The following is a 26,962-nucleotide window of genomic DNA, read 5'->3' on the forward strand; positions in this document are numbered from 1 at the left end:
CAATTTAAATCCTAAACTTTGTGAGTTGTATCAATTTAAATTTCAAACTAAAAATTGTATTAAATAAAATTTTAAACTTTCATAAATATATCATTTTAAATTCTGAACTTCCATAAAATATATCAAAATAAAACATAATGGAAGGTTTAAATTGATATACTTATGGAAGTTCAAAGGTTTAAATTAATATTTGTCATAAAAATTAGGACAAATATCAATTTATACCCTTAAACTTTAGAGATTGTATCAATTTAAATCATAAACTAAAAATTGTATCAATTTAAACCTTAAAATTTTGAAGTGTATCAATTGACACCCTGAACTTTGGGATTTGTATAAATTTAAACTCCAAACTAATAATTATATTAATCTAAACCATGGCCTTTCATAAGTGTATCCAAATAAAACACAATAGACGTTTAAGTTGATACAATTATGAATGTTTGAAGTTTAAATTGATATACTTATAAAAGTTTAGAGTTTAAATTGATACAATTATTAATTTGAAATTTAAATTGACATAATTCTCAAAGTTCAAGATTTAAATAGATACAATTATTAGTTTAAGATGTTAAATTGATACAATACCTAAAATGATTTTAGAGGTATAAATTAATATTTGTCTAAAAAATTAGAGATTAAAGGCACCATATAAAAAAAAAAAGTTTTCCAAAAATAATTAAAAAGCAGCAAAAGTAGAGGCATCAAGGCGGGGCCCACATTCGACACTCAAATCCAATCCGTTAGGGAAAAGCATCAATACCTCGCGAGTGAGACTCTTTTTACTTTTTGGGAAAATTAATTAAAAAAGAAAAAGTATCACAAAAACTCGGCAATAAATCGTAGAAATCGCGATAACCACAGCCATAATTATTCGGCAAAACGAGATAAAGACGATTAATTCCGAACCGAAAGCGACTGTACGAAAAGAGCTGTGAAGATGAGAGAGAGGAGAGGATAGAGAAAGTAGGGTACGACTGGACGTGTGTAGCGAATATTCACTAGATTTGAATTAGTGGTTCGAATCCGCAACACGGACTCTTAATTGCTCTTATCTCACATAAGTGATAAGTCGACTTACCTATCAATAAGTAGAATTGCAGATCTGATAAGCTATTAAAAGGGGTTATCAAAGTTTGTCACTGATAGGCATGTAGAAAAAGAGAGACCCCTGTACAACGCATCGAAGATAGCGAGACCAAGTCCTCTTCTCTCTCGTCTCTGCACTCTTCTGAAACCCTAGAATTCCTTGAAATTCGCTCCCAGTGATGCCTGAAAGCTCCGTGATTCTTTGTGTTTTGAGGATTTCCGGTAAGTCTGAGCATAGATTTGGTTGTTGCGTTTGATATTGGACTGGATTCGTGCGTGTTTGGTGGGAATTTGAACTCTAAGCTTCGAGGTTCGGTGGTGGTTTGGTTTTCTGGACGGAGAGGTTTTGGTTTCTGAGATTATTAGTGGGAATAAATGTCGTCTTTAAGCAGAGAACTGGTGTTTCTCATACTTCAATTCCTCGAGGAGGAGAAGTTCAAGGAATCGGTGCATAGGTAAGTTTTTCTTTCTAGTTTCTTTCATAATCGTGTGTTGGAGTCGTTGAATTTAGCTGTAATGGAATTAAACAGGATAAGGAGAAGTAGAATTTGTGAATCTGAATTATATGTTCGTTTCGCTGTGTGTGTTGAATAAATGTTAAAACACATTACTTATTGTTGCAGCCTGGTTTCTTATCTGGCAAGTGTATGCTCGGACCATATTTGATTTAATTCTTTTAGCGGTTTTTTTTCTTTGTTTCTTTCCTTTTCTTTATCGAGGAGTTTGAATTAACGTTTATATGTGATGTCTGATTGTTGGGGGAAATAGTGGGGGAGGGGAATTCTTTGTCTAGCTGACTTTATTAGCATGTCTATAGAATGCCGGCATTCTGTTTCGTATTAATAGATGTAAAAAGATATCCATCCTGGGTTTAGTTTGTTAATGTTGGTTTCATTCTAAGTAAAAATTTCTGTTGCTAGGAAGCGGAGAGATGTCAGTTAAAAGATGAAATGGAACCAAAAGATTTCCTTTATAGCATGATGCTTTTTATTATGATCACTACTTCAATATTAGGATTATTGATTATTTTGTGACATTTTTTTTCCTCAAATTGAATTGTTTTGAGTTTTGCTGATCTTTTGTTTGAGGAAATAATTTTTCATGTGTAGGCTGGAGAAAGAATCTGGGTTTTACTTCAATATGAAGTACTTTGAGGATAAAGTTCAGAATGGGGAATGGGAGGAAGTTGAAAAATACTTATCTGGATATACAAAAGTTGATGATAACAGATACTCGATGAAGATATTTTTTGAAATAAGGAAGCAAAAGTATCTTGAAGCCCTTGACCGGTACTTGAGCTCTTTTTTTTGTAACTCATACATACAACAATTTATTTTCCCTGATTCAGGTACTTTAACTCGTGTTGTAAAAGGAATGATATATAACTTCTCCTGTTTGATGATGTTGAAGGAGTGACAAGGCAAAGGCTGTGGAGATATTGGTAAGCGACTTGAAAGTTTTCTCAACATTTAATGAGGAGTTGTACAAAGAAATTACTCAGCTTTTGACTCTTACTAATTTTAGGTAAGTTATTGCACATGCATTATTAATAAGCAATCATAGTTAATTGAATATCCTTCCTTGATATAGATGATATGAAAGAAAAACGATTATGTTATTATACATAGAACTGTTGAACACAGATTGCGCATAAAAAAATGGCTTGATGAAATTATTTATAACTCTTGGAATGAGTTTATTAATTTATTGGGCTTTATTTACTGAGTCTTGCTACTTCTTTGAATATACTATACCAGGGAAAATGAGCAGCTTTCTAAGTATGGGGACACAAAAGCTGCTCGTAGTATAATGTTGATAGAGCTGAAAAAGCTTATAGAGGCAAATCCTCTTTTCAGAGACAAGCTTGTTTTCCCAAGCTTGAAGTCATCAAGATTACGAACACTCATCAATCAAAGGTCAGAATCATATGGTGGTGGGGAGGTTTGTTGGAATTTCCACCTTAAGTTGGCAGTGCTTTATCAGAGAAAAAAAAAGTTTATTGAGCCAATTTAGTGATTTATCCTGCAGTTCTTTGTCTTTGTGCCTTTGCCTAGTGACCCAGATTCTTCTATTCATCTTCCATCCAAAAAAAAAAAAAAAAAAGATTCTTCTCTTTTATCCCTATGGATTTGATGGGTTTTGATCTTTGGCATTGAACTTTGCACCTTGATTTCACTAATTGGACTCTAATGGGTAACACCTGTTGTTTGACTATTACAAGCAACAAATACTACAACACAAATCATTAAGGCCTTGGAAGATAATAGTAGCTTTAGATGCTAAGGTAGTTATTTTAATTCTATACCATTGATAATATTTATTTTATGCAGTTTGAACTGGCAGCATCAGTTATGCAAGAACCCACGGCCAAATCCTGATATCAAGACTTTATTCATGGACCATACATGTTCACCACCGAATGGTCCTCTGGCACCAACACCTGTCAATCTTTCTGTAGCAAAACCTGCGCCCTACGCCCCACTTGGAGCTCACAGTGTATGGTGTTACATATTCCTCTGCTTGGTTACATCTTAATATTAAGTTATTTCTAAATTCCTTTTTGTGTTATAATAAAACAGCCATTCCCACCAACTGGAGCTGCAGCTAATGCCAATGCTTTAGCTGGCTGGATGGCAAATGCCTCAGCTTCTTCGTCGGTCCAAGCAGCTGTGGTTACTGCATCATCTATTCCTGTTCAACAAAATCAAGGTTTGATCTCTTCTTCAATTTGCTTACTCCTATCACTTGTTCAATTTGAGTATGTAAAGTATATTGGGAGTGGTAAAGCAATGTATTTAAAAGAGTTCTCCACCCCAGGATTGACAGTAGTGGTTGAGTATTTATTGAGAATTAAGGGCATGTTTGATAGATGATCAACAAAAACAGGAATTTGAAAATAAGATATTTAATGGAAAATAAAGTTGTATTCCATTTTTTTCTATTTTTTAATATATTTTTGGTAAAGTTAGATTATTATTATTATTATTATTTTTTTGAGTACAACAATAGTGGGATGGGGGATCGAACTTTCATCCTCTAAGAAGGAATGAGCTAAGCTTACTTTAGCAATATATTATATATATTTAGAATTTGAAAACACCGAAAACAAGTAAATGGTATGTTGAAATTTTTTATTATCTATATCACAAAATCTATATACAATTTGGAGAGTATATTTTTTTAAAATACACTTGCATAACAAAATTTTAATGAATCATTTGATTCAATGAATATGAAAACAATAAATTGAATTTGAAAAAGACACCAAACAGACCCTTAGGTAGCATGGTTTGAATACCTCGGAACCTCATTCTTGAGGTAGTAATTATATCATCAAACTTGAGAAACCAGTGACTCCTTTTCAATTAGCATATCATCAGTTGACTAACTTTTAAGTGCTGTAATAGTTCATAGTTTAAAGCTGTGTATGCTGGAAGGTTGATTAAGATCTAGGCAGAAACAAAGATTTTTTAAAAGTATGCTCTGCTTTCTATGTTCTTGTATGCATGGTTGGAAGAGCCCATGGTTATTAAAAATAAAACATGATTTAAATTCAAGCTCTGCATTTGGTTTCAATCATATTTTGCTTTAGATTTCTCTGGGAACACTGGTTGGGTGTTATCCTCCTTGATCTGTTACATGCTATGACATTCAATCTTTTTATCAGTTAAGAAAAAAACAGTTGATCACAGGATAGGTAGAAAAAGGTATCCTCCCAACTTAAAAGCCAAAACGAGATTGTAAGGAAAGGTTTCCAATTGGCCCGAATCAAGCACAATAATCCCAGAGGCCTTAGATAAGGAGTTCAATCCTGGATCATGAAATAAAATATCCCCAATTCTTTCAAGCCAAATAATTCAACAAGCTTCCGCAGTAATGTTAATGCAGAACTACTTTGAGGTCCTTTCAAAAGAGTAGCTTGTAAGAATTTGCACTAGAAGTTTTTTAATTGGAGGGCAGAACCACTTGAATTTTAAAATTTGCAACACTTCTATCAAACATTTTTAATAAAGAGGCATTCATATTAAATATTATATTTGAACCCTCTTCTATCGCACAACACACACCAGGTTAAAAGGATCTTATATCTATGTTCCCTGGATAGTGATGCTAACTTTACATTATTACACAAGCAGTCTCAATTTTGAAACATGCAAGAACACCTCCAGCAAATCCTGGTATGGTTGATTATCAGAGTCCAGAGCACGAACAACTAATGAAGCGATTGCGGTCTGCTCAATCTGTTGACGAGGTAACTTTTCCCTTAATCCTTATATTATGTATGTAATTGCAATTCTTTATCTTCTTTAATTTGGTCTTTGTGTGACTTTGATGATTTAAGATAATGTTGGTTTGCTCATGTTCTCTATATTTTTCAGGTCACGTATCCAGCACCCAGGCAGCAAGCTTCTTGGTCAATTGAAGACCTTCCAAGAACAGTAGCTTTGACATTGCACCAAGGGTCTTCTGTTACAAGCATGGATTTCCATCCTACTCACCACACTTTACTTCTTGGTATGTTTGTGTATCATACGAACCAGCTTGTATCTATTGTTCTATTTCTGATTTCTTAGTCCATGTTTTTGATATATTTTCTTCCTGGTTATATCTTCACCTATTGGATCTTTTGGGCAGTTGGTTCTAATAATGGCGAAGTTACACTTTGGGAACTTGGTATACGGGAGAGATTGATTTCAAAGCCTTTCAAGCTTTGGGATTTGTCATCTAGGTCATTGGCATTTCAGGTTTTGTTCTAATTTAGACTTTTTGGTAGTCTAATTTTATGTTACTATTCTCTTTCGGAACATCAAAGTTATCCGGTTTTATGTTAATTTGTGGAATTTATTTGAAGTTATGACCTGATGTTGGCGTCTTACTGAACATGCATGCAGGCTGCCATTGTGAAAGACACCCCAATATCTGTCAGCCGAGTTACATGGAGTCCAGATGGGACTTTTGTTGGTATGTTCATTTTGACAACGGGAAAATGTGTTGCTATATCTATTGTCATGGATGGTAACCAATTCTAGGTGCCTAATTGATTATCTCACTTCTTTTTGCTGCAGGGGTTGCGTTTACCAAACATTTAGTTCATTTATACTCGTATAATAGTTCAAATGAACTAAACCAACAAACCGAGGTTCGGTTATACTTTTCTTTGTCTTTTACATATTTAATGTGGTAACTTCATATTCTATTAACCTATCATTTCTTCCCTTTCCTTTCCAGATTGATGCCCACGCAGGTGGAGTGAATGACTTGGCTTTTGCCCATCCAAATAAACAGCTTTGTGTGGTAACTTGTGGAGAAGATAAACTCATAAAGGTAGAGAGATCATCACCCTTTAAGAAATCTTTAATTCTGTATAACTTTTTTCTGGGCAAACTTGTCTTTTGCATATAATTTGAGAACTTGTGCAGGTCTGGGATATAGGTGGACGAAAACTATTTACCTTTGAAGGGCACGAGGCACCAGTGTATTCCATATGTCCTCATCACAAGGAGAACATTCAAGTGAGTTCATGCTAGATCCTTGCTATCCATATTCTTTATTTTTTTTATTTTCTTTTCTGAATCCCGTCCACTAGTTATGTCAAGCCATAAAGCCTGAAATACTGCAGGGGAACTGAGGATCACGTGCCATGTGTGTTTTCTTTGTTAATATTCATTTTCCAACACCAAATAGATGATGTTGGCAGCTCACAGCTTAATTTGTATAGAAATGTTAATTGAACATGGTAGCAGTTGCTGGGAAAAGTTATTATTCTCTTTTTTGGATTCCTTGGAATTGTTTTGCATATGATAAGTCATTCATTGGATATGACTCATTGGGAGCTTAATCTTTCATGTTGACATGCGGTTTTGCAGTTCATATTTTCGACAGCTCTTGATGGAAAGATAAAGGCATGGCTCTATGATCATATGGGTTCAAGAGTTGATTATGATGCTCCTGGAAAGTGGTGCACAACAATGCTTTATAGTGCGGATGGGAGTAGGTATGTAGTCATATCGATGCATGAAATGGGGAAAAAAGTTGGCACCACTACTCTAGAATATCTAAGAACTTATTATATTCAATTCATTTTCTACTTAAGTTTCAGTTTGATTGTTTCTAATTTCGATCACTCGCGTTTCTTTTTATGACTGCAAAAAGGTGCTAACAGTCATGTGATTGTTTGAGTCGGCTATTAAGATTGATTGAACTATTGAGTTTTTGTCATCATGTCATCTCTTGATCCAATTCCCCTCCCCTCCTACTCTGTTCTACCAATTTTCTCTCCTCAATTCAAAATCTTCTCAAATCCTACATTGCTAGGTTTTGTAGATCTTTAGATGATTACGATGAGTCTATTAGTTTGTGTTCCAGTTTCCATGCTCTGTATCATTTGTTCAAATTTGTATTTCCTCTTTTTTTTTTCCCTCCATTTTTTATACTGTTCTTGAATATTACATAAAATTTCACTATTATTTTTCTTTTCAATTTTCAGATTATTTTCTTGTGGAACAAGTAAAGAAGGAGACTCTTATCTAGTTGAATGGAACGAGAGTGAAGGAGCAATAAAGAGGACATATGCTGGATTTAGGAAGAAATCAACTGGAGGAGTTGTGCAGTTTGATACTACTCAGAATCACTTTTTAGCTGTCGGTGAAGATAGTCAAATTAAGTTCTGGGATATGGACAACGTCAATGTTCTCACCTATACCGATGCAGAAGGTGGACTTCCGGTTAGTATATTTCGTATTATTTCATTTATGACGCATTTTTATTTTATGTTATCCTTGACATTGATGGATTAAGTTGTGTGCTTGTTCAGAGTCTTCCTCGCTTGAGGTTCAATAAGGAAGGAAATCTTCTTGCTGTTACTACGGATAATGGGTTTAAGATTCTTGCCAATGCCGTGGGAATGAGATCATTGAAGGCAATTGAATCCACCACCCCTTTTGAAGCATTGAGGTCACCCATGGAATCTGCCATGAAGGTTCATACCTACGTTCACTTCATTGTTATTATAGGATTATTCTATATTTGATCTCATTTGTTTTTCTTTTTCCCGAAGAAATTTCTGTTTTGATCTTTACGACTCACAAATATGCACATTTAGGTCTCTGGCACATCTGCCGTTACAAGTGTTAGTCCAATTAATTGCAAAGTAGAAAGAAGTTCCCCAGTCAGACCTCCTCCAATTATCGTAAGTCATGTTTGCCTTCTGAAATTTTGTAGTTCTTTCAAGTTTCGTACCTAATGTTAGCAGTGAAAAGTTGAGCGGTTATGAATTAGCTCCTTTCATTTATCCTGATTCTTTGGTTCTTCCTTTTAATTTTATTCTCTTTTAATGGAATTGTATTAGTTGTCTTTGTCATTGTACTAATGTTCCTTTTGCAGTAAGGGGACACTTGTAGTTCAAGAGTATAATCCCTAATTTCTTATCTGTTTTTAATGTTTTTGTCATTTAGCCTATTCTGCTGCTAGAATTATTGACTATTTTGATTTATCACCCACTTTCTGAAGAATGGTGTCGATGGTTTGGGGAGAAATTTGGACAAACCAAGAACGGTAGAAGATGCAATTGATAAAGCCAAACCCTGGCAGTTGGCTGAAATTGTTGATCCAACCAGTTGCCGGTTGGTCACCATGCCTGACAATGCAGATTCCTCCTACAAGGTTTGTTATATATTCAAATTTTTTGTTTTCTTAGATATTATTTCCACATGGGCTCAATTCTTACATACCATTCAGGTCGTTAGACTTCTGTATACAAATTCTGGTGTTGGTCTTTTGGCCCTTGGGTCAAATGGAATCCAGAAGCTCTGGAAATGGACACGTAACGAACAGAATCCAAGTGGAAAGGTACTAGCTCGGATAGCTTTTGACATGCATATGCTGATTTCTATCAGTTTCTTGAGATTCATTAGCAAGATAATACATTAGTTTCTGTTGGCATTCATGAATTTACATCTTTCCGTCACTCTTTTTCTTATTCATTTTGAAGACAATTCTCTTAACCGTTGAGTTTTAGGCCACTGCCAATGTTGTTCCACAGCATTGGCAACCAAACAGTGGTCTTCTCATGACTAATGATGTCTCAGGTGTAAACCTTGAAGAAGCTGTCCCTTGTATAGCGCTATCAAAAAACGACTCATATGTAATGTCAGCATCTGGGGGAAAAGTTTCCTTATTTAACATGATGACATTTAAGGTATTTTATCAAGAAAAAATATTTTAATCTATAGTTTTCTGGTTGGTGATGAATTGCTTGGACTTGTAGGTTATGACAACATTCATGGCTCCTCCTCCTGCTTCTACCTTCCTAGCTTTCCACCCTCAAGATAACAACATTATTGCCATAGGAATGGAGGATTCAACCATTCACATATACAATGTCAGAGTGGATGAGGTATTTTTCTTTAAAATATAAGGGAAGATTTTCTGTAGTACGGGAGTATAGAAAATTTTCCACACTCCCTCCATTTATTGTGAGCCACATCAGCATGTTTTTAGAAATAGAGTAAGACTCACTAACATTCATGTGGGTCCACTAATATTTATCAAGACAAATTTATAGTATGATCAAAGAGACTATCATACTCTCATAGTACTATAAATTTTCTCGACATACGGTTACTTCCATCACCTTCTCTAGGGAATAGGTTCTCAATGTTCATACCTTACCCTTAACCCTAGAGGGCTTCACAATATAGCCTTTAACCTATTTCAGTTTTGTCTCTTGCCCTTTAACCTATTTCATTTTTGTCTCTTATAGCATTTTATGTCTTCTCTCTTCAGGTAAAATCAAAATTGAAGGGCCACCAGAAGCGGATAACGGGTCTAGCCTTTTCCACCAATCTCAATATTTTGGTTTCTTCTGGTGCTGATGCTCAAGTAAGTGATATCATTTTCTTGTCAATAGTATTTCTGGGTTGTCTCTGTTAAGGAACAATTACAAAAACCAAACGTGTAAACTTTTCCTCTATCGTTTTTATTTGGCTCGCCATAACCTGCAGAACATTTGTTTCGGTACCGTATCTGCAGAACTAAAAGGAATTCACCTTTTATCTAGCATTTAATGCTTTCTGAGCTCAGGAAGAACAATGTTATATAAGCTTGAATCTCCTTGATCAACTAGGATTTAGTCAATCTTTACTTTCTCCTTTATCTCACTTTGCTTCCTCTTTAGGGTTTTATTTTTATTATAATATAGGTTAAAGTACCATTTTGGTCCCTATACTTTGAAATTTTTTCAATTTAGTTTTTGTACTATTAATAAATGTTAAATTTAGTCCCTCAAAGTTAATTTTTACCAAAATTGGATAAATAATAATCATAATTTTCATTAAGGAAATAGAATATGTGAAAATTTGTTAAAATTTATAATAATAATGCTAATAAATAACAAAAAGTTTTTGAAAAAATAAACAATAAACTAGCCGTGGAGACTAAATTTAAAATTTATTGAAAGTATATTACTAAAATTGAACAAACTTCAAAGTATAGGGACCAAAATGGTATTCAATCCCCTCTCCCCTCATTTTTTTACTGCTAAACCATGTGTATTTCTCAAGCTTACTTTTTTTTATTACCTCAAAATTAGTATATTTATTATCAAATCTTCTCGTACCTTCAACCCACCACTCTTTTTCTTTAGTTCCTTTCAATCCTTCAAAGTGGTATGGTTTTCGTTATTAGTAGAACCTTATGAAAAAAGGGTATAAAATAATAGTATTAGGTCTAAGCATATGTGTTGTTCATTCATTTGAGTTTTGCCTAAATTCTCATTTGACGCAAAAGTTTTGGTACTTCAAGATTCAAGATCCCCCAGAGACTTTGGGCGTTGGGTTTTTGTTTTTAGGTTTAGTTTTTTCCTACCTCCATGAATAAAAATTGGCTCTTGCTTTTTTCCATCTTTTACCAATAATTGCTGAACTCTGCAGCTGTGTTTGTGGAGCATCGACACATGGGAAAAGAGGAAATCCATAACAATCCAGCTCCCAGCAGGAAAGATGCCTGTCGGTGATACTCGTGTACAGTTCCATTCTGATCAGATACGTTTGTTGGTGGTCCACGAGACCCAGATAGCTATATATGATGCCTCAAAAATGGATCGTATCCGGCAGGTACAGATTTTACTGTTGTCGTTGATCCCATATTCTGATACTATCAACAACATGATTTATAACTCTTAGTTCTTCTCCACAGTGGGTTCCACAAGACGTGCTGTCAGCCCCTATTTCTTATGCAGCTTATTCCTGCAACAGTCAATTGGTCTATACTACATTTTGCGATGGTAACATTGGAGTGTTTGATGCCGATACTCTGCGACTAAGATGTCGTATCGCCCCATCGGTGTACCTCCCACCTGCAGTGTTGAATTCGTAAGTAATTGAAGTTTATGTTTTGGTTAAATGATTAGAGACTCATGCTTAGAGCTTAGAGTTGTTTTTATCGAATTCTACCCTTCCTCATAAACATTACATCTTTTTTGTCATTTCTAACTTATGTAGAAGCCAAGCTGCATACCCGCTCGTCGTCGCTACACATCCGTTAGATCCGAACCAATTAGCCATCGGGTTGACTGATGGATCTGTTAAAGTGATTGAGCCAATGGAATCAGAGGGGAAATGGGGAGTGAGTCCACCGATGGATAACGGAATCCTGAACGGTAGAACGGCTTCATCGTCGGCCACCAGCAACCACACACCAGATCAGATACAAAGATGAGATTCGTAGTTCTCTGTAATTTAATGGCTATAGGTCACTCAAAGTAGGTTCCCTTATTCTCTTCGATTTCACCCTTTGCTAAAAAAATGTAAGTTTTGGATATCAATTATATAATGGTTAGGACATACATTCTTATATTCTTATTTATTGTAATTAACTCATAATTGAATATTCTACTCAACAATCCTCTCTTGATCAAATGTTTCCTCTCCCCACCCAAATGTCTTTTTTTTTTTTTTAATTATTTTATTTTATTTTACTTGAGTGATCTATTTCTATTGGATAAAAATGTGTAGTTATGTGTTTATTAAGTGTGGTATGTAAAAGGTCAAAGATCATGAAAGGAAAATGGTCAGTCCTTAGCATCTTTTTAGAAAATTCGTTGAAATGGTTTCTGGGTCTATCGATCGACCATTGAGATTTTGGTAAAAGGAAATTAATTTTTTCATCCTATCGAAAATTCTGGACGTTTTTAGTGAATTCTTGAACAAAATTAATATTGAGATTCTATATATTTGAGTTTTCTCAATGAAATCTTATGCAAGATTAATACCAAAATTCTATATATTTTTTAAATCAATTTTTTTTTAATAAAAATTGATCATTTCCAAAATGTAAAAATTACAGGTGATTGAGATATGAAAAATCCATTTGCTAATAAGTAAATCCATTTATTTGATATAAGATTTGATAAAGATAACCAAATTTGAATTTTTTTTTGAAAAGATACAAGATTTGATATAAGATTTGGAGATTATATAATATTTAAAAAAATTGGTAGAATGAAATTAAAAAATAGTGTTTTTTCAAACTATTGACAAAAATGGGATATATGAGAAGGATTTTTAAAAGTAGGTGGGAATGGAAACTATTGACAAAAGTAAGGTAGTGAAATCGTATATGGGGTACACGATTAAAGTTTAATCCAGCATTGGCTGACTTGATTGATCGGTTGCATGGAGACTTGTGGACCGGGTCCACGATTTTTTTTAAAAACATAGATTGACTAATTATTATTTTTTACTCGGAGATGTACAACAATATTAAGACTTTAGGATCTGGTCTACAAATTCCTTCATTATTAAACTTAATTATATATTTAATCTACAATTAAAAAAAAGATGTCATAATATTAAAGAAGATTTACAATTAGTTCTTTAATTTGAAAATAAAAGTTCACCTGAAATTTAAAGATGACCCCCTAGCCCTTATCCCACATGGGGTTGTCTTCGTGTCTCTCTGAATTAGGTTCACCCTACTGTTGTTGTCGTCTATGACGAATACGTCTTCGATCGGTGTCAGCAACATTGAGTCGTCTTGTTTGTTAAATAATCCTTCCTATGTTGACCAATGTTTGGTGATACATTGAACACAACTCTAGTAAGTTGTGCTGCATTGAATATTGTTGTACATCTATGATAAAATTATTATGTACGATGAAAAAAAATAAATATTAAACAATATTTATATCATATATATGGAAAATGTCTGATTTTAAATATCTTATCATGCAGTAATAGTAAGCGCCTTCAAGTGTGATAAATCGCCTCATGATTGAATCGTACTAGGAAAAGTAGTCATTTGATACAACTGACCCATTTGTTATTTCTCCCTGTGCACAACGATCATGTTAGGATATATATTCTGTGTGGATTCGACGAAAATCTGGTCGTGCTTACCTCTCGAATCAATCTGGTGTAGTGTTGGGAGTGTATAGGACAACGAAGGTTTGTCGTAGACCGAATTGTCTCAACACACGATTTGGATGATGCCACTCTTATATGGAAGCATAAAAGAGGGCTAACGGTCAACTAGATGTCTTCATCATCACGACAGTAATCAGGTAGTGATGACTAAATCTGTTGTGTGTATGGCGTCTAATTAATATGACAAAAAGAAGAAGATAAGTATACATCCAAAATATTTTAAATATTCATTTATATATACATTTCTTACCTGATTGTGCATCAATCTGTCAAATATTTTTTGATATATTAGCAACATATTTGTGGACTGTTCAGAGGCAGCTAATACACCACTCCATCTACAATTATAAAAAATATAATTAATTTATACTCTTACATAAAATGATAACGAAATAAATATATAAATGAAATAATACCTGGCACTAAATAGACGATGATAATTGGAAATCTATCATAAGCCATACCTATAGTAGTACCAGTGATCCTACTATTTCCAACGATTGTGCATTGGTAGCCCGACAAAGTTCTCTATACAACCATGCAAGACATGCACCACCCCACGAGTACGTACCAACATACTTGAAATTAGACAGTAGTGGGAGGAACATGAGATGCACTAGAGTATTTGACTTGTCAGCGAACAAAAATCCTCCAATAAGCTGTATAATGTATGCTCGTGCATACCTACGTACACTGATGTCGTCGGCATTGGGAGATAATTCTGGAAACTAGGATGCCAACTAGGGGATACTCAATCTTGAGCCTTTCAGATCATTTAGTAAAACGCCTAAGAGTTCTTCACAAACATTCTTCCAATCATATTGTAGTGAACCTGTCAATGGTTTCCCGTCCACTCGTAACCCAAGCTGTATGGCAACATCCTGCAGTGTAATTGTACATTCCCCACAAGGCAGGTTTTCTGGTCTCCTACATCTCATCTCTCTCTCATTATCCGAGTCAACAAATCTACAAATGGCACCAAAGAAAGCTGCATCCAAAGCTACTGTCACAAACAACACTTACATAAGCTCTGTCATTATGGAGGAAATCCGGGACCAGCTGATGGAATCTTCTAAAGAATGCTCAACTAGAGTGATAATGAGGTGCTAATCAAATTGGATAAATCCGATTTGTGCAACCCCAAGAAAAACTAACTGTACAATGTAGAAAATAATACGTTGATCAAATGGGATAGTATGTTGTGTAGATGCCTCCCTTCTCCGACAATTCAAAACTACTATAGAAGAACTATCCCATATCAATTGTGAACGATGCGTATTTTGTTGAAGGACCAGACTCCATTATCTAAGAAGTACAAATTTCATCACATAATAAAATCCATCACATAAAAGATAATAAAAAGTACATAAAAAGATACAATTACATGGAAAATAAATTCATTACATACAAAGTACCATTATAAAAAATGAAACTATTACATAAAAAATATAAGTACATAAAAGATACAATTACATGAAAAATACAAGTACATAAAATATACAATTAATAAAAAATATAAGTACATAAAAGATGCAATTACATGAAAAATACAAGTACATAAAATATACAATTACATAAAAATATAAGTACATAAAAGATACACCTAATGACCCGAAGACGAAGTACCTAATGTACGTTGTGAACAAGTACGTCGTGGACAAGTACGTCTGTTATATCTTCTCTCTTGCAAATTGTACATCGAACTTTTTGGCCTGCCTCTCTCCAATCCATGACATTATGAATGCACATACTTTTTGGCCGACCCTGTTCTCTTGGTAAGTCCGCATTCGGACGAACTTCTGTAAATGATAATTCTGGCCAATAATATAGGTGTTCTATTGGATGGAAGCGACTTTCATAACATCACTTGAAATTGGACAATTTGTAGCATTCATCAATAAGTGGTATGAGTGTTCTCCTTGAAGTTTGGTGATTTCAAACATCCCATGAGTTTTACGCCGACATGCCCGTAACCTCCAATCATAACCATCCTTCCATGATTTACATTTGACATACCAAAGATCTTGGTCTGATTCCACTACAATAATCTTGTAGTGTTCTGTTATACAATATTTTTCTACCGCAAGCTGTAAATCTTCTTTAGTATAAAACAACATTCCTTATTAAACTACAATTATCTATACATATACTCATTTCCTTCAAAGTAGATCTAGTTCACATGTTGAATTTGTAATTTTCTAATCTATTTGGGTGAACATATCCTTCCTTTCTGTATTAAACTACAATTATCTATACATATACTCCTTTCCTCCAAAGTAGACCCTAGTTCACATGTTGAATTTGTAATTTTCTAATCTATTTGGGTGAACATATCCGACGGTACCAACTCAAGATCATGTTCCCCACTACGATCGTTTCCAAATAATTCATCAACTTCAACATCAATATCAATGTCTTCATCATTTCCAGGTTCAAGAATAACTAAATATTTAGGACGCATCGACATATTTATTATGATTTTTTCAATTGTTATAGTTGACAAAAAATATGTTAATATGTCAACCCAAAAAAATCCAATTTCTAAGTTCAACATATAAGATCTAAATATTATACATTTAAATCAACCCAAATCTAAGATCCATAAACTATATATTTTAATTAACCCAAATAAAAACAAAATAGTATATCCATAAATAATACCTTTAATTCAGTCCAAATGCAAACAAAATAATATATATATGAAGCAATTCATTTTTTTACAAACAAATACATATATTTCTAAGTTCAACCCAACAAATACATAATCATCCAATAGATTAATCATAAAAAGAAAAATAGCCCAACAAATAGGCCAACATAATCATAAAAAAAAAAAGTCTAACAAAATCAGCCTAACAAAATCTAATTTCTAAGTTCAACAAAATAAATCATAAATCCATAAACTACACATAAGGATATATATGAAGATTATATATTTAAATTATGGATCCATAAACTATACATTTTCAAACTTGATCCTCATTTTTATAAACAAATACATATATTGGAAAAAATTAAAGAAAAAACTTTACCTCAGTCAAAGAAAATCCTTCGGTAGATCGACTCATAGTGGCAGCAACAAGAGAAAATAAGTTGCCGCGGAGGTTTTCAGATGATGTTTGGATGGAGGAAGAACGATTCAGATGGAGGAAGAAGAAGAGACGTTGCAGTTTAATGGAGAAGGAAGTCGTGTACCCAATACACGACTTATGGTAATCATGTACCGGGTACACGATTAAAAAATCTATTTTTGTCAATCTTTTCAGCCCTATCCTATTTTTGTTAATATATATTAAAATAATATTATTTTAAAAAAAAACATCTTAATGTTAATTTTACCAAGAAAGTCTAAAATAATCAATAAGATGAAAATGTTAATTTTTTATTCAAATCTAGCTGGTCGATTATATTTCAACGAATTTCAACGAAAATGTTAATTTTTTATTAGGAGAAAATTATCTTCTAATTTCAAATTTACTATTTAACTCGTTCTCTCTCTCTCTTAAAGAAACTCCATAAATCACATATATTTGAAACACTTGCAATAAGCAATAGCAACTTTAATTCCAAGCTTCAAATCTTATTGTAGATCAATTTAATATTTCTAAGATATCTATCATCAATAAATAACTTAAATTGAGAAACCCAATAGATCCTATAATAACAAACGAAAATATCTACCCATATTAAATATTTAGGGATATTTGGTGTAATGAGTTGAATTGAATTGGTAATTATTGTTTGGAGAGTTAAATTGTATGTGGAGCTCAATTATTGCAGTGTTTCTAAATGAAATTGATTTTGTAGTGGTATTCTTTTGTCTTGCTTTTTTTTTTTTTAATTCCCAACTATATACATATTTTCCTAAAATTTTTAACACAAAAAATGCTCAATCTTTTTCCTTCTTAAAACATAACAAATTCCCACAAAGTATTCATATATTAAACACAAATTTTTATTTCAATTTTTGAACACTCAATTACATTATATATTTTTTCCCATTCCTAAGCACCAAACATATTCCAAACAAATGAAAACTTTTCACAACTACTTAGCTCTCAATCATGGACATTGAAAAAGCTTAACAATCGAACAACCTTTTTATTTTTCCTTCTTGAAAAATGTAAAATATTTTAACCACATAATTTGAACACTCAATTACAAAACAATTTTATTTACATCCTCAAAGTTATGTCATATTCCAATAAAGTAAACATCGTCTCTACTCTCTAACCCTGAATTTATATGATTAATGATTTTTTTCTCTTTTTGTGCAAACATATGATTCCTTACATTTTACACTAATACCATATATATTTTTTTGTATGAAAACTTGTTTTTTGCCGACATACTTTTGTTCAAACATTTTTTATGGTTGTTATGGGTGGATTATGGAATTTAAAGGAGAGCAAGAGAAGAATGAAAGAGTGGGTCCGAGAAAAAATTGGGTCTGGTCGACCTCGGCCCTAGCAGAGGGTGAGCCCCTTATGCAAGCCCAAAGTCCAAAGGCTCAACATAGCTAGGCCTAAAAGGGATGAACTAACGTGGCTAGCAAGAGAGAGATCCACACTTAATCTGCCCAATCAAAAATCCTAATCAGATAAGGAATAAGAGAAGGGTCAAAGCCTATAAATAAGACAAGGAGAGGCAAACATAAGACAAGTAAGTTATGAACTTTTAGTTAGATTAATTTGAGCCTTCGACTTTCCTGACTTAGACATCGGAATGCATGTGGCTTGCATCACACCTGTGTGCATATTTTCTCTTTGCTTGTAGACGAGCTCTCTTCCCCGAAATATAAATTTACCATTGTTGTCACGTGGAAGTTAGGTGTATTTTTCCTTGGTCAAAATTTGATATCAACAATTGGCATTGTCTGTGGGAAAGAAAGAAAATCCTGTATTAAAATTTGTCACTAGATTCACAAATAAGTGAATAAAGGAATGGAAGGTATCAACCAATGCGAGGATGGTGTCAGTCAAGATCATCGCCCATTGAGGATCCAAGGAGATGAGTTGCCTCGGTCTGGGCCAAATAAGGGTTGACTTGAGGAGATATTCAAAATCCAAGAACAAGGGAGTGGGCGAATTAGATCCCCACAATCCCAAACCAGAAGGATGGAAGGTTGAAGCTACATGCTAAAACAACGAACAAAGAAGATAGTGAAGGAAACAAAGTGAAGTAAAAAAAAAAGTTTGTTTAGTCGAGGCCGACCCTAAGAGTTTTAGGAGGGGAGAACTTGGATCAAAAGGGATTCAAGATTCTTCAAAAGAAAAGAGCAACAGACGGTACCCCAGCCATGGAAGGAATTCTAAAGCCAAGGCCAAGGTTGGCCCTTGGAGTTTTGAGAGGAGAGAACCTGGATGAAAAGAGATTCTCGATTCTTCAAGAGAAAAGAGAGAACCAGTTTCCCAGCTGAGGGAACAAGGCCGAGGCTAATGCCAAGGCCGACTCTTAAAGTTTCGAGGAAGGAGAGCCCAAATCAAAATAGATTCTCAATTTCTCAAAAGAGAGAAGGAAAGATCAGTTTCCCGACCTCCCTAATCGAGGGAAGAGTCGAGGCCAACGCCGAGGCGAACCAAAGAAGTTAGCTAGGAGAAACTTTGGAATCAATCTCACTCACCGCAGAGGATAAGAGGATAAATATCGGAACCAAAATGAGAGAAGAACAAAGAGAGAGCTTGATAAGGTTTCTGAGGCAAAATGCAAATGTATCTGCTTGGTAGTACGAGGATGTGCATGAAATTGATCCCAACATAATAGTGATCATCTTAATATAGATAAGGATTTGGATATAATCCCTAATGTAGATAATAGTGCATCGCCTTAATATAGTAGAGCAAAAATGACAAATGTTTAATCAAGAGAAAGCTAAGTTCATTTGAGAGGTTCACCATTATCCTCAATGGTTGTCTAATGTAGTTTTGGTGAAGAATACAAATGGTAAGTGGCGAATGTGTATAGAATTTATTGATCTTAATAAAGCTTGTACAAAGGAAAATTTTCCTCTACTCATGATAAATCAGTTAATAGATGCAACAGCTGGCCACGAGATGTTGAGTTTCATGGATGCATATTCAGGCTACAACCAGATTAAGATGAATGAATCAGACCAAAAGAAGACTTCCTTTATTATGGATACAAGTACATACATTCATGCTATTCGAGTTTAAGAACGCATGAGCTACATATCAAAGATTGATAAATAACATGTTTGCTCCATTTATTGGAAAAAACATGGAAGTATACGTAGATGATATGTTGGTAAAAAGTGTTAAAGCTAGTCAACATGAAACTGACCTTGAAGAAGCATTCTAGATTCTTTGCAAGTATAATATGAAGTTAAACCCTACCAAATGTATTTTTGGGGAAGCATCAAGGAAGTTCTTAGGCTTTATGGTTCATCAGAAAGGAACAAAAGCTAACTCAGACAAAATTCAAGCAATCCTTGACATGTCTGTTCCAACCAGTCTCAAGAAACTCCAAAACTTTTAATGGCAAGATAGCAACCTTAAATAGATTTGTCAGCAGAGCAATCGACAAGTGTCTCTCTTTCTTTAAGATTTTAAAGAAGGGATCCTAGTTCGAATGGACAAAAGACCGTGACAAAGCCTTTTCAGAATTGAAGGCATACTTAAGTAAAGTTCCCATTCTTGCCAAGCCTCTTCCAGGGGACAAACTACTTCTCTATTTAACAACATCTAACACTGTAGGGAGCAAGGAGGAAAATGAGAATGAATGCCCACTTTACTATACAAGCAAGGCAATGGTGGGGCTGAAACTAGGTATCTATTGGGTCGATACCCTAAATCTCATGGATCCCGTAGTTTGTATTTGTAATGTACAAAAAATGTACTTATCTAATAAAATAAGAGGTATTTTATTTGACATTTAGTAGCATTAACCCACAAGACTGATAAACTAAGATCCAAGGTTATCTTCTATAACTTAAACATGTTTTTGGAGACATACAGATAGATCATGTTTAAGAGATAATCTAAATGGTCTATAGTAGATGGATAAGGTTGGGTACCTTATCCTAGGGACGCTATGAACACGACTCACTTTGTAATTGTTACAATTGTTGTAAAGTGCTATAAATGAGCTTATCCTGATAATTCATGTGGAGACATGTGAGCAAAGGTGTTCTATACAAAGAGTTTGATAAGACCGAACCAAGAAATGAATAGTCTCACTATACAACATCATTGATAAAAGAGACTTACATTTCACCAGGATGATCATAGGTGATTTGACCTAAATCCTGAGCGAGTTGCGAACTCCTACCTATGAAAGTAGTCCTTTGATTTTCATAGGTGAGAGTGGCATGTATTGTCAACTCAATATGTCTTCCATTTCGGGGATTTGTCTGATTGGGGAGTTAGAAACGCAGCTTCACATGAAGGAATTTATTTATTCTCTATAGTAAGTAGAGAAATTACTCCCTTAATGTCTGATTTCGAGGCTTGAACAATGTGGCGTCACACCATTGCCTCGAGAGGGGTTTGGTCATAGTTGGACTATAACTTATTATTAATTAGAAGGATCAGTGGTACTTAAGGAGTTAGATGTAACTACAGGGCCAAAATGGTAATTTTGGCCCAACTGTACTTATGAGCAATTTGTGAAGGGTCGACGCATCATAGATTGGTTTAATTCAATGGATACATAAATATATTTGTAATGCAAAGAGTGCAGTTATCAGTCTTTAGTGGAGTAACCGACAATTAATGGAAGTTGGCTAATTTAATTAAAAAGTTTAATTAATTAATCAAGTACCATTGGAGCTTTAATCTATAGGTCCATAAGGTCCCTTCGGTAGCTTAATTAGGATTAATGAGAATTGAATTAATTTTGGATTAATTTGAATTGTTCAAATTAATTGAGGGAATTAATTATAAGTGACGTAATTAATAAAAAGTATTTGATATATTATAATATAAAGTTTTATTTGAGAGAAAATAAATATTTGAATATGATTCAAATATTAATTATATGGATTTGATTCATATAAAAACTATATATTAAATTTAATAGGAATTTGATTCATATTAAATACTATAGATAAATTAGAGAATATCAAACTAGAAGTTATATTATATATGATATAATATAAACTATAGGTTATATGTTATATTGATATAACATATAGTATAATATATATTATATAATAAATTGGTTATTATATAAATTAAATTAAAATATATTTTTGAATTAATTAAAGGGAAAGTTATGGAAATAACTTCTCTCCCATTCTCTTTATCGTGGAAGTGGGGAGTTTTTTTAGGGATATGATCTTCTTCCTCACTTCTCACAAAGAAGATGATTGAATTATCCCAATCGATCTCTCTACAATTTTTTTATTTTCTCTCAAAATTCTTTTGAATTCCCTCCTTGCTAAAAATAAAAAGAGAAGCCAACAAAACTCTCTCTACAATTCTCACCCTATAGAGAATACAGAGGTTTCCTTGTGATAGTGTTTTCAGGACTACTGTATTTTGGCATTTTCAAGATTGTGGGAGATTGTTGCGTTCGTGACCAAGAGAGGAATTGCGAGAAGAACTTGTGACTTCAAGGGTAAGTAATACCTAACCCTAATTTCCTCTATTTTCTGTTTTTAAGCACGTTGTAAATTAAAATGCATATGTTTTTCCATCCTCTGAATTCCGTTTTTCTGGAAAAAAAAAAATAAAACTTTAGACATGATCCGCTTCCGCATGGGTGTTTATGCATAATTCAATTGGTATAAGAGCACGTTTATTTTGAGTCCCAATTTTTATTATTTTTTAAATTAATTAAGAGTTATAGTGGATTTTTTTTCTATACTATATTTATGTTGATGAATGTGGTTTCTGCATCTTTGGATGTTTTGGGATTGGCCTTTAGATTTTCGCTGCTTATTTTTACATTTCGGTATGTAAAGGCCTTTTTGTTTGGGGCATGATTGCTATCGAGTCTATAAATTTATTAGTCTGGATCATTCGTGGTATTTTCTGACAAAGATCTGGAGGTTTTGGGGCCAAAAATAGAGGAGAACGTTGCAAAAATCTATATGTGTAGTAGGTTGTCTGTACAACAATGCCTTGGCACTGTGTCCTAGTGTCGTGGTGCTTCGACGTGACACAATGGAAAAAGTTTCCATAGTGCCACAACATTCTGAACATGAAGACGCGATTCAGACCGATTTTTTTGGTGAACGATTCGCGATCCAACGATTCAAACCAACGGTTCGTTGCTCAGGCGGTTCAGCAGCGGTTTTCTTCCTTTTTTTAATTATTATTTGTAATAATTAGTTTTTTTATTAATTAAATTAATATAAAATCCACTTCAGGATCAGTGTTCACTCTTAATGAAGGGGCTGTAGTATGGAGAAACACCAAGTAAGGGTGTATTACTGACTCCACCATGGAGGCAAAATATGTAGCGGCCTGTGAAGCTGCAAAGGAGGCTGTCTAGGTCAGGAAATTCTTGGTTGATCCATTTACAAAGGCCCTCACAACTAAGGTGTTTGAGGGTCACCTTAAGAGTATGGGTCTACGGGACATACCACATCTAGTCTAGGACAAGTGAGAGATTTTATACTAGACGCGTATTGTATGCCCTAGTTTCTTGTTTTTGTGTACTTTTGTAATAGTTTGACTTTTATGATGTTAACCCCACTAACTTTAGGACAAATGGAAGGTTGTTAGGGTTGATGCCCTAAATCTCGTGGATCCCCTAAATGGAGATAACCTAAATGGTCTATAGTAGATGGATAAGGTAAACCTTATCCTGGTGACACAACAACACGACTCACTTTGTAGTTGTTTCAATTGTTGTAAAGTGTTACAAATGATCTGATTCTGATAATTCATGTGGAGACATGTGAGCAGGAATATTATATAGTTTGTATAAGTCCGGACCACGAAATGAATAGTCTCGGTATATAACATCATTGATAGAGACTTACATTTCACTAGGATGTCCATAGGTGACTTGACCTGAATTCTGAGTGAATCCTATCTATGAAAGCTTGATTTGGACACGGTCCACATCTGCATAGGTGTTTACGCATCCTTCAGTATCCACAGGCAGAAAAGCTTGTGTTTGCATTAATCGTCTCAGCAAGAAGATTGTGCCTCTACTTTTATACACAGAATTATGGTTTTGACTAATATTCCATCAAAGCAAGTACTGCAAAAATCCAAGACGTCATGGCGTTTAATGAAATGAGCAATAGAACTAAGAGAACATAACATTCACTACAAGTCAAGGACTTCAATAAAAGGACAAGCAGTGGCATACTTGCTAGTAGAATTAACTCTGGCTAATGTCAAGACCAAGGTCAATGCTGAAGGCCAATAGAGTGAAAGTAAATACTAAGGTCTATTCATTATATTCGATGGGTTTAGGACTTCAATAAACCCTTTCAGTTGATGGATCATCCAACATGAAAGGGTGTGGAGCAGGGATCTTATTGGTGTCTCCCGATGGTGAACGGTACAAATATGCCCTTAGATTCAATTTTCGAGCGTCAAATAATGAGATAGAATATGAAGCACTCATTGTAGGATTAAAATTTGTTAAAGAGATAAATGTTTCTAACCTTCTAATTGAGTGATTCACAATTAGTAGTAAAATAAGTTACAGTGGAATACCAAGCCAAAGAAAGAAGGTGACAACTTATAGGGAGTTACTCGCTTCGTTCCCAAAATATGAGATCAAGTAGGTTCCAAGGTCACAGAATGTGAACGCATATTCATTAGCTCAACTAGCAGCAACATATGAGACAGAATTTAGTCTATTAGTACCGATAGAAATCTTGTTTGAGACCCGTATACAGAAGGAATATGTTATGGATATTGAAGAACCAAATTTCTCTGAATCCAAGGCTGCTGAGGCCAAGTTCGAAGCTGACCCCACTAGGGACGAGGCCAAGGCCGAGGCTATGGATGTGGAAGAACCAGGTTTCTCCAAGGTTGAGACCATGGATATTAAAGAGCCAAATTTCTCCAAGTCCGACCTGCTGAAACCAAGTCTGGGCCTGACCCTACCACGAATGAGGCCAAGGTCGAGGTTGAAGAAAGAGATGATGATAAAATTGATAGAATTTTAACTTGGATAGATCTGATAATCAAATATTTGAAAAAAAGGAGAGCTACCTTAAAAAAAGATAGAGCCTAAGCGACTATAGAGGCGAGCAATATATTACGTCCTAGAGGATGACAAACTCTTTAAATGAAGTTATCTATTGTCTGTGTTGAAATGCCTGACACTTAGTAAGGAAAAATATGTAATGAGAGAGGTTCACGAGGGGATATGTGGCAATAATTTTGGAGCAAGATCTTTATGCAACAAGATTGTTAGGCAAGGCTATTATTGGCCAACCATGCTTCGAGATGCGCGAGACTTTATGAGAGCATGTGACCAATGCCAACGATATACACCAATCCCAAGGCAACCACCTGAATGTTAACCAATATTGTAAGTCCTTGGCCTTCCGCACAATGGGGAATAGACTTTATTGGGCCACTCCCTTAAGGCAAAGGGCAAACAAAGTTTGCAATGGTAGTAGTAGAATACTTTACAAAGTGGACCAAGGCCGAGACACTTGCAACTATAACAGAAAAGAACATTATAAACTTCATTTGAAAAAACATTGTGTGTCGATTTGGGTTCCCCACCACCATTATAACAGATCATGGAAAGCAATTCGATAATTAAGCATTTAGAAGATTTTGCTCAGATCTCAACATCACAAATCGATGTTCCTCCTCAGCCCACCCCTAAGCAAATGGACAGGTAGAGACAGTAAATAAAATCATTAAACAAAGTTTAAAGACAAAGCTTGAAGAATTAAAAGGCCTATGGACGGAAGAACTACCAAGCGTATTATGCAGATAGAACGACAACAAGAACTTCTACAGGAGAAACCCTTTTTTTTCTTTCTTTTGGGGTTGAAGAAGCGGTTCCAGTAAAGATTAGAATACCATCACCAAGAGTGGAAAACCTTTGTGCAGATCTAAGTTATTCGACAAAGGAAGTGGAAGCTACATCATTAACATAGATGAGAAAAGTGACACTTGAAAGAGGAAGCTACAAGGGAAATTGGCATAGAAAGCAACAATCCATCCGAAGAAATAATAAGAGAAGCAACCACAACTCTGCCCTCAGGGTGGGGAAGAATACGAGGAAGCTGATTGGGCCATAATAGGTTTGGTAAGATAATATTCTAGGTTCGCCCATGACTCGAGATCCACCTCAGGTCAAGAAAGTAATGACTCGTTGTTGGGCCTATCCTTAGTGTGGGTTTGGCATGATTTGGCATATAACCTTGTCATGAGATGGAGAGGTGCGTTAGGAAATTAGTTGGACCTTAAAAAGGTTTGTGATATGAAAACCCAAGCTTCGGATCCATTCTGATCATGGTTTTGACAAACGAGGTTAAGAAGAAGATAGCATTAAGGAAGAGAGAAACTCAATCATGGTCAAACTACCCTTCTTTTCCCTTTTTAGGAAAGAATATGATAGTAGTCATCTATGAAAGCATATAATAAAGAAAGTAATAATATTAAAAAGCATTTGTCATAGAAAATCTGACCCTTAGGCTATCTCATGTCTAGAACCCTCCAAGAAGAGAATTAGCCTTAGGAGAAAGAATTCTCTATAGCCCTATAAAAAAAAAGGGATGACTAATGATCTGAAAAACATAAAGGTATAAGAGAACAAAGTGTAAGCACCTTCTTTATTTTATTGCCAGATGAATTAAGTCAGATAACCTATTTACACTAGGGGATGAAACCCCAACTTATTTAATATATGTGGTAAACCATTCCTTTAGCTAGCCTACGGAAGGTTACCAGATGGCCTACCAATATATCTTAAAAAAATATTATTTTTTTTTTCATTGGATCAAAAGGATATTCTTGAAAAAAGTCTTCCCTCTTACTAAATCAAATAGGGGTGAAATAGACAATACGACAATTGAACCTCTAACATCAAATTCTAAAACTCCCAAGTCAATTGATGCCAATTTAAAGGGAAGAACTAGAATTGGATTATCTTTTGATTAAAGATCAAGAGATAAGGAGAATCAATCCTCTAATCAAGATTTGAACACTCAAGCAGGATGATTAGACTTACCTGAATGCTCAAGCATGCATCCCTAGATCAAGAATTGCAAAGATGAATCTCTGTCTATACAGAAGAAAATTATCATTCTAAATTCCAAATCCAAAAACTATCTTAAACAACCGAATGGCTAGACTTTAAAAAGTGTCCTAATAAGAGAAACCCTAGTACCTTATAGTAAAATAATAAAATTACCCCTACCTAAATGTTATAAAAAATAAAATATTAAAATTACATCAAAGTTATTAAATAAAAACTAATTAATAATTTGATGCTTGGACGATGCATATCATCCTTTCCTTCTTTTGAAGGATTCGTCCTTGAATCCAAGTCAAAACTTG

General features: G+C 34.4%; 1 protein-coding gene and 1 pseudogene across 1 annotated transcript; both read left to right on the forward strand.

Moving 5' to 3' along the window:
• The first annotated feature begins 1,144 nt into the window (after positions 1-1,144).
• On the forward strand, positions 1,145-12,005 carry LOC120079857 (topless-related protein 3-like). Its single transcript, XM_039034290.2, has 25 exons — positions 1,145-1,544; positions 2,199-2,378; positions 2,500-2,613; positions 2,847-3,005; positions 3,420-3,585; positions 3,669-3,798; positions 5,226-5,341; positions 5,469-5,604; positions 5,725-5,834; positions 5,982-6,051; positions 6,156-6,229; positions 6,319-6,414; positions 6,510-6,602; positions 6,957-7,084; positions 7,577-7,814; positions 7,904-8,068; positions 8,192-8,278; positions 8,599-8,751; positions 8,827-8,937; positions 9,107-9,286; positions 9,356-9,484; positions 9,874-9,969; positions 11,019-11,201; positions 11,284-11,459; positions 11,589-12,005. Exons 1-25 carry the CDS (start codon positions 1,465-1,467, stop codon positions 11,803-11,805), a joined length of 3,387 nt encoding a protein of 1,128 aa, XP_038890218.2. The 5' UTR covers positions 1,145-1,464; the 3' UTR covers positions 11,806-12,005.
• A 2,376-nt stretch (positions 12,006-14,381) lies between these two features.
• Positions 14,382-24,724, forward strand: LOC150035712 (uncharacterized; annotated as a pseudogene).
• Positions 24,725-26,962: the final 2,238 nt, after the last annotated feature.

The sequence above is a fragment of the Benincasa hispida genome, chromosome 6, assembly GCF_027475165.1.
Source record: "Benincasa hispida cultivar pf3 chromosome 6, pf3_genome.v1.1, whole genome shotgun sequence".
Lineage (NCBI taxonomy): Eukaryota > Viridiplantae > Streptophyta > Magnoliopsida > Cucurbitales > Cucurbitaceae > Benincasa > Benincasa hispida.

Excerpts from the sequence above, each read along its gene's own strand:
- LOC120079857 (XM_039034290.2), top strand. The coding sequence starts at position 1,465 with ATGTCGTCTTTAAGCAGAGAACTGGTGTTTCTCATACTTCAATTCCTC. Across the intron at positions 5,835-5,981 it reads CTAGGTCATTGGCATTTCAG|GCTGCCATTGTGAAAGACAC; the intron begins GTTTTGTTCTAA and ends ACATGCATGCAG. Across the intron at positions 8,938-9,106 it reads AACAGAATCCAAGTGGAAAG|GCCACTGCCAATGTTGTTCC; the intron begins GTACTAGCTCGG and ends GTTGAGTTTTAG.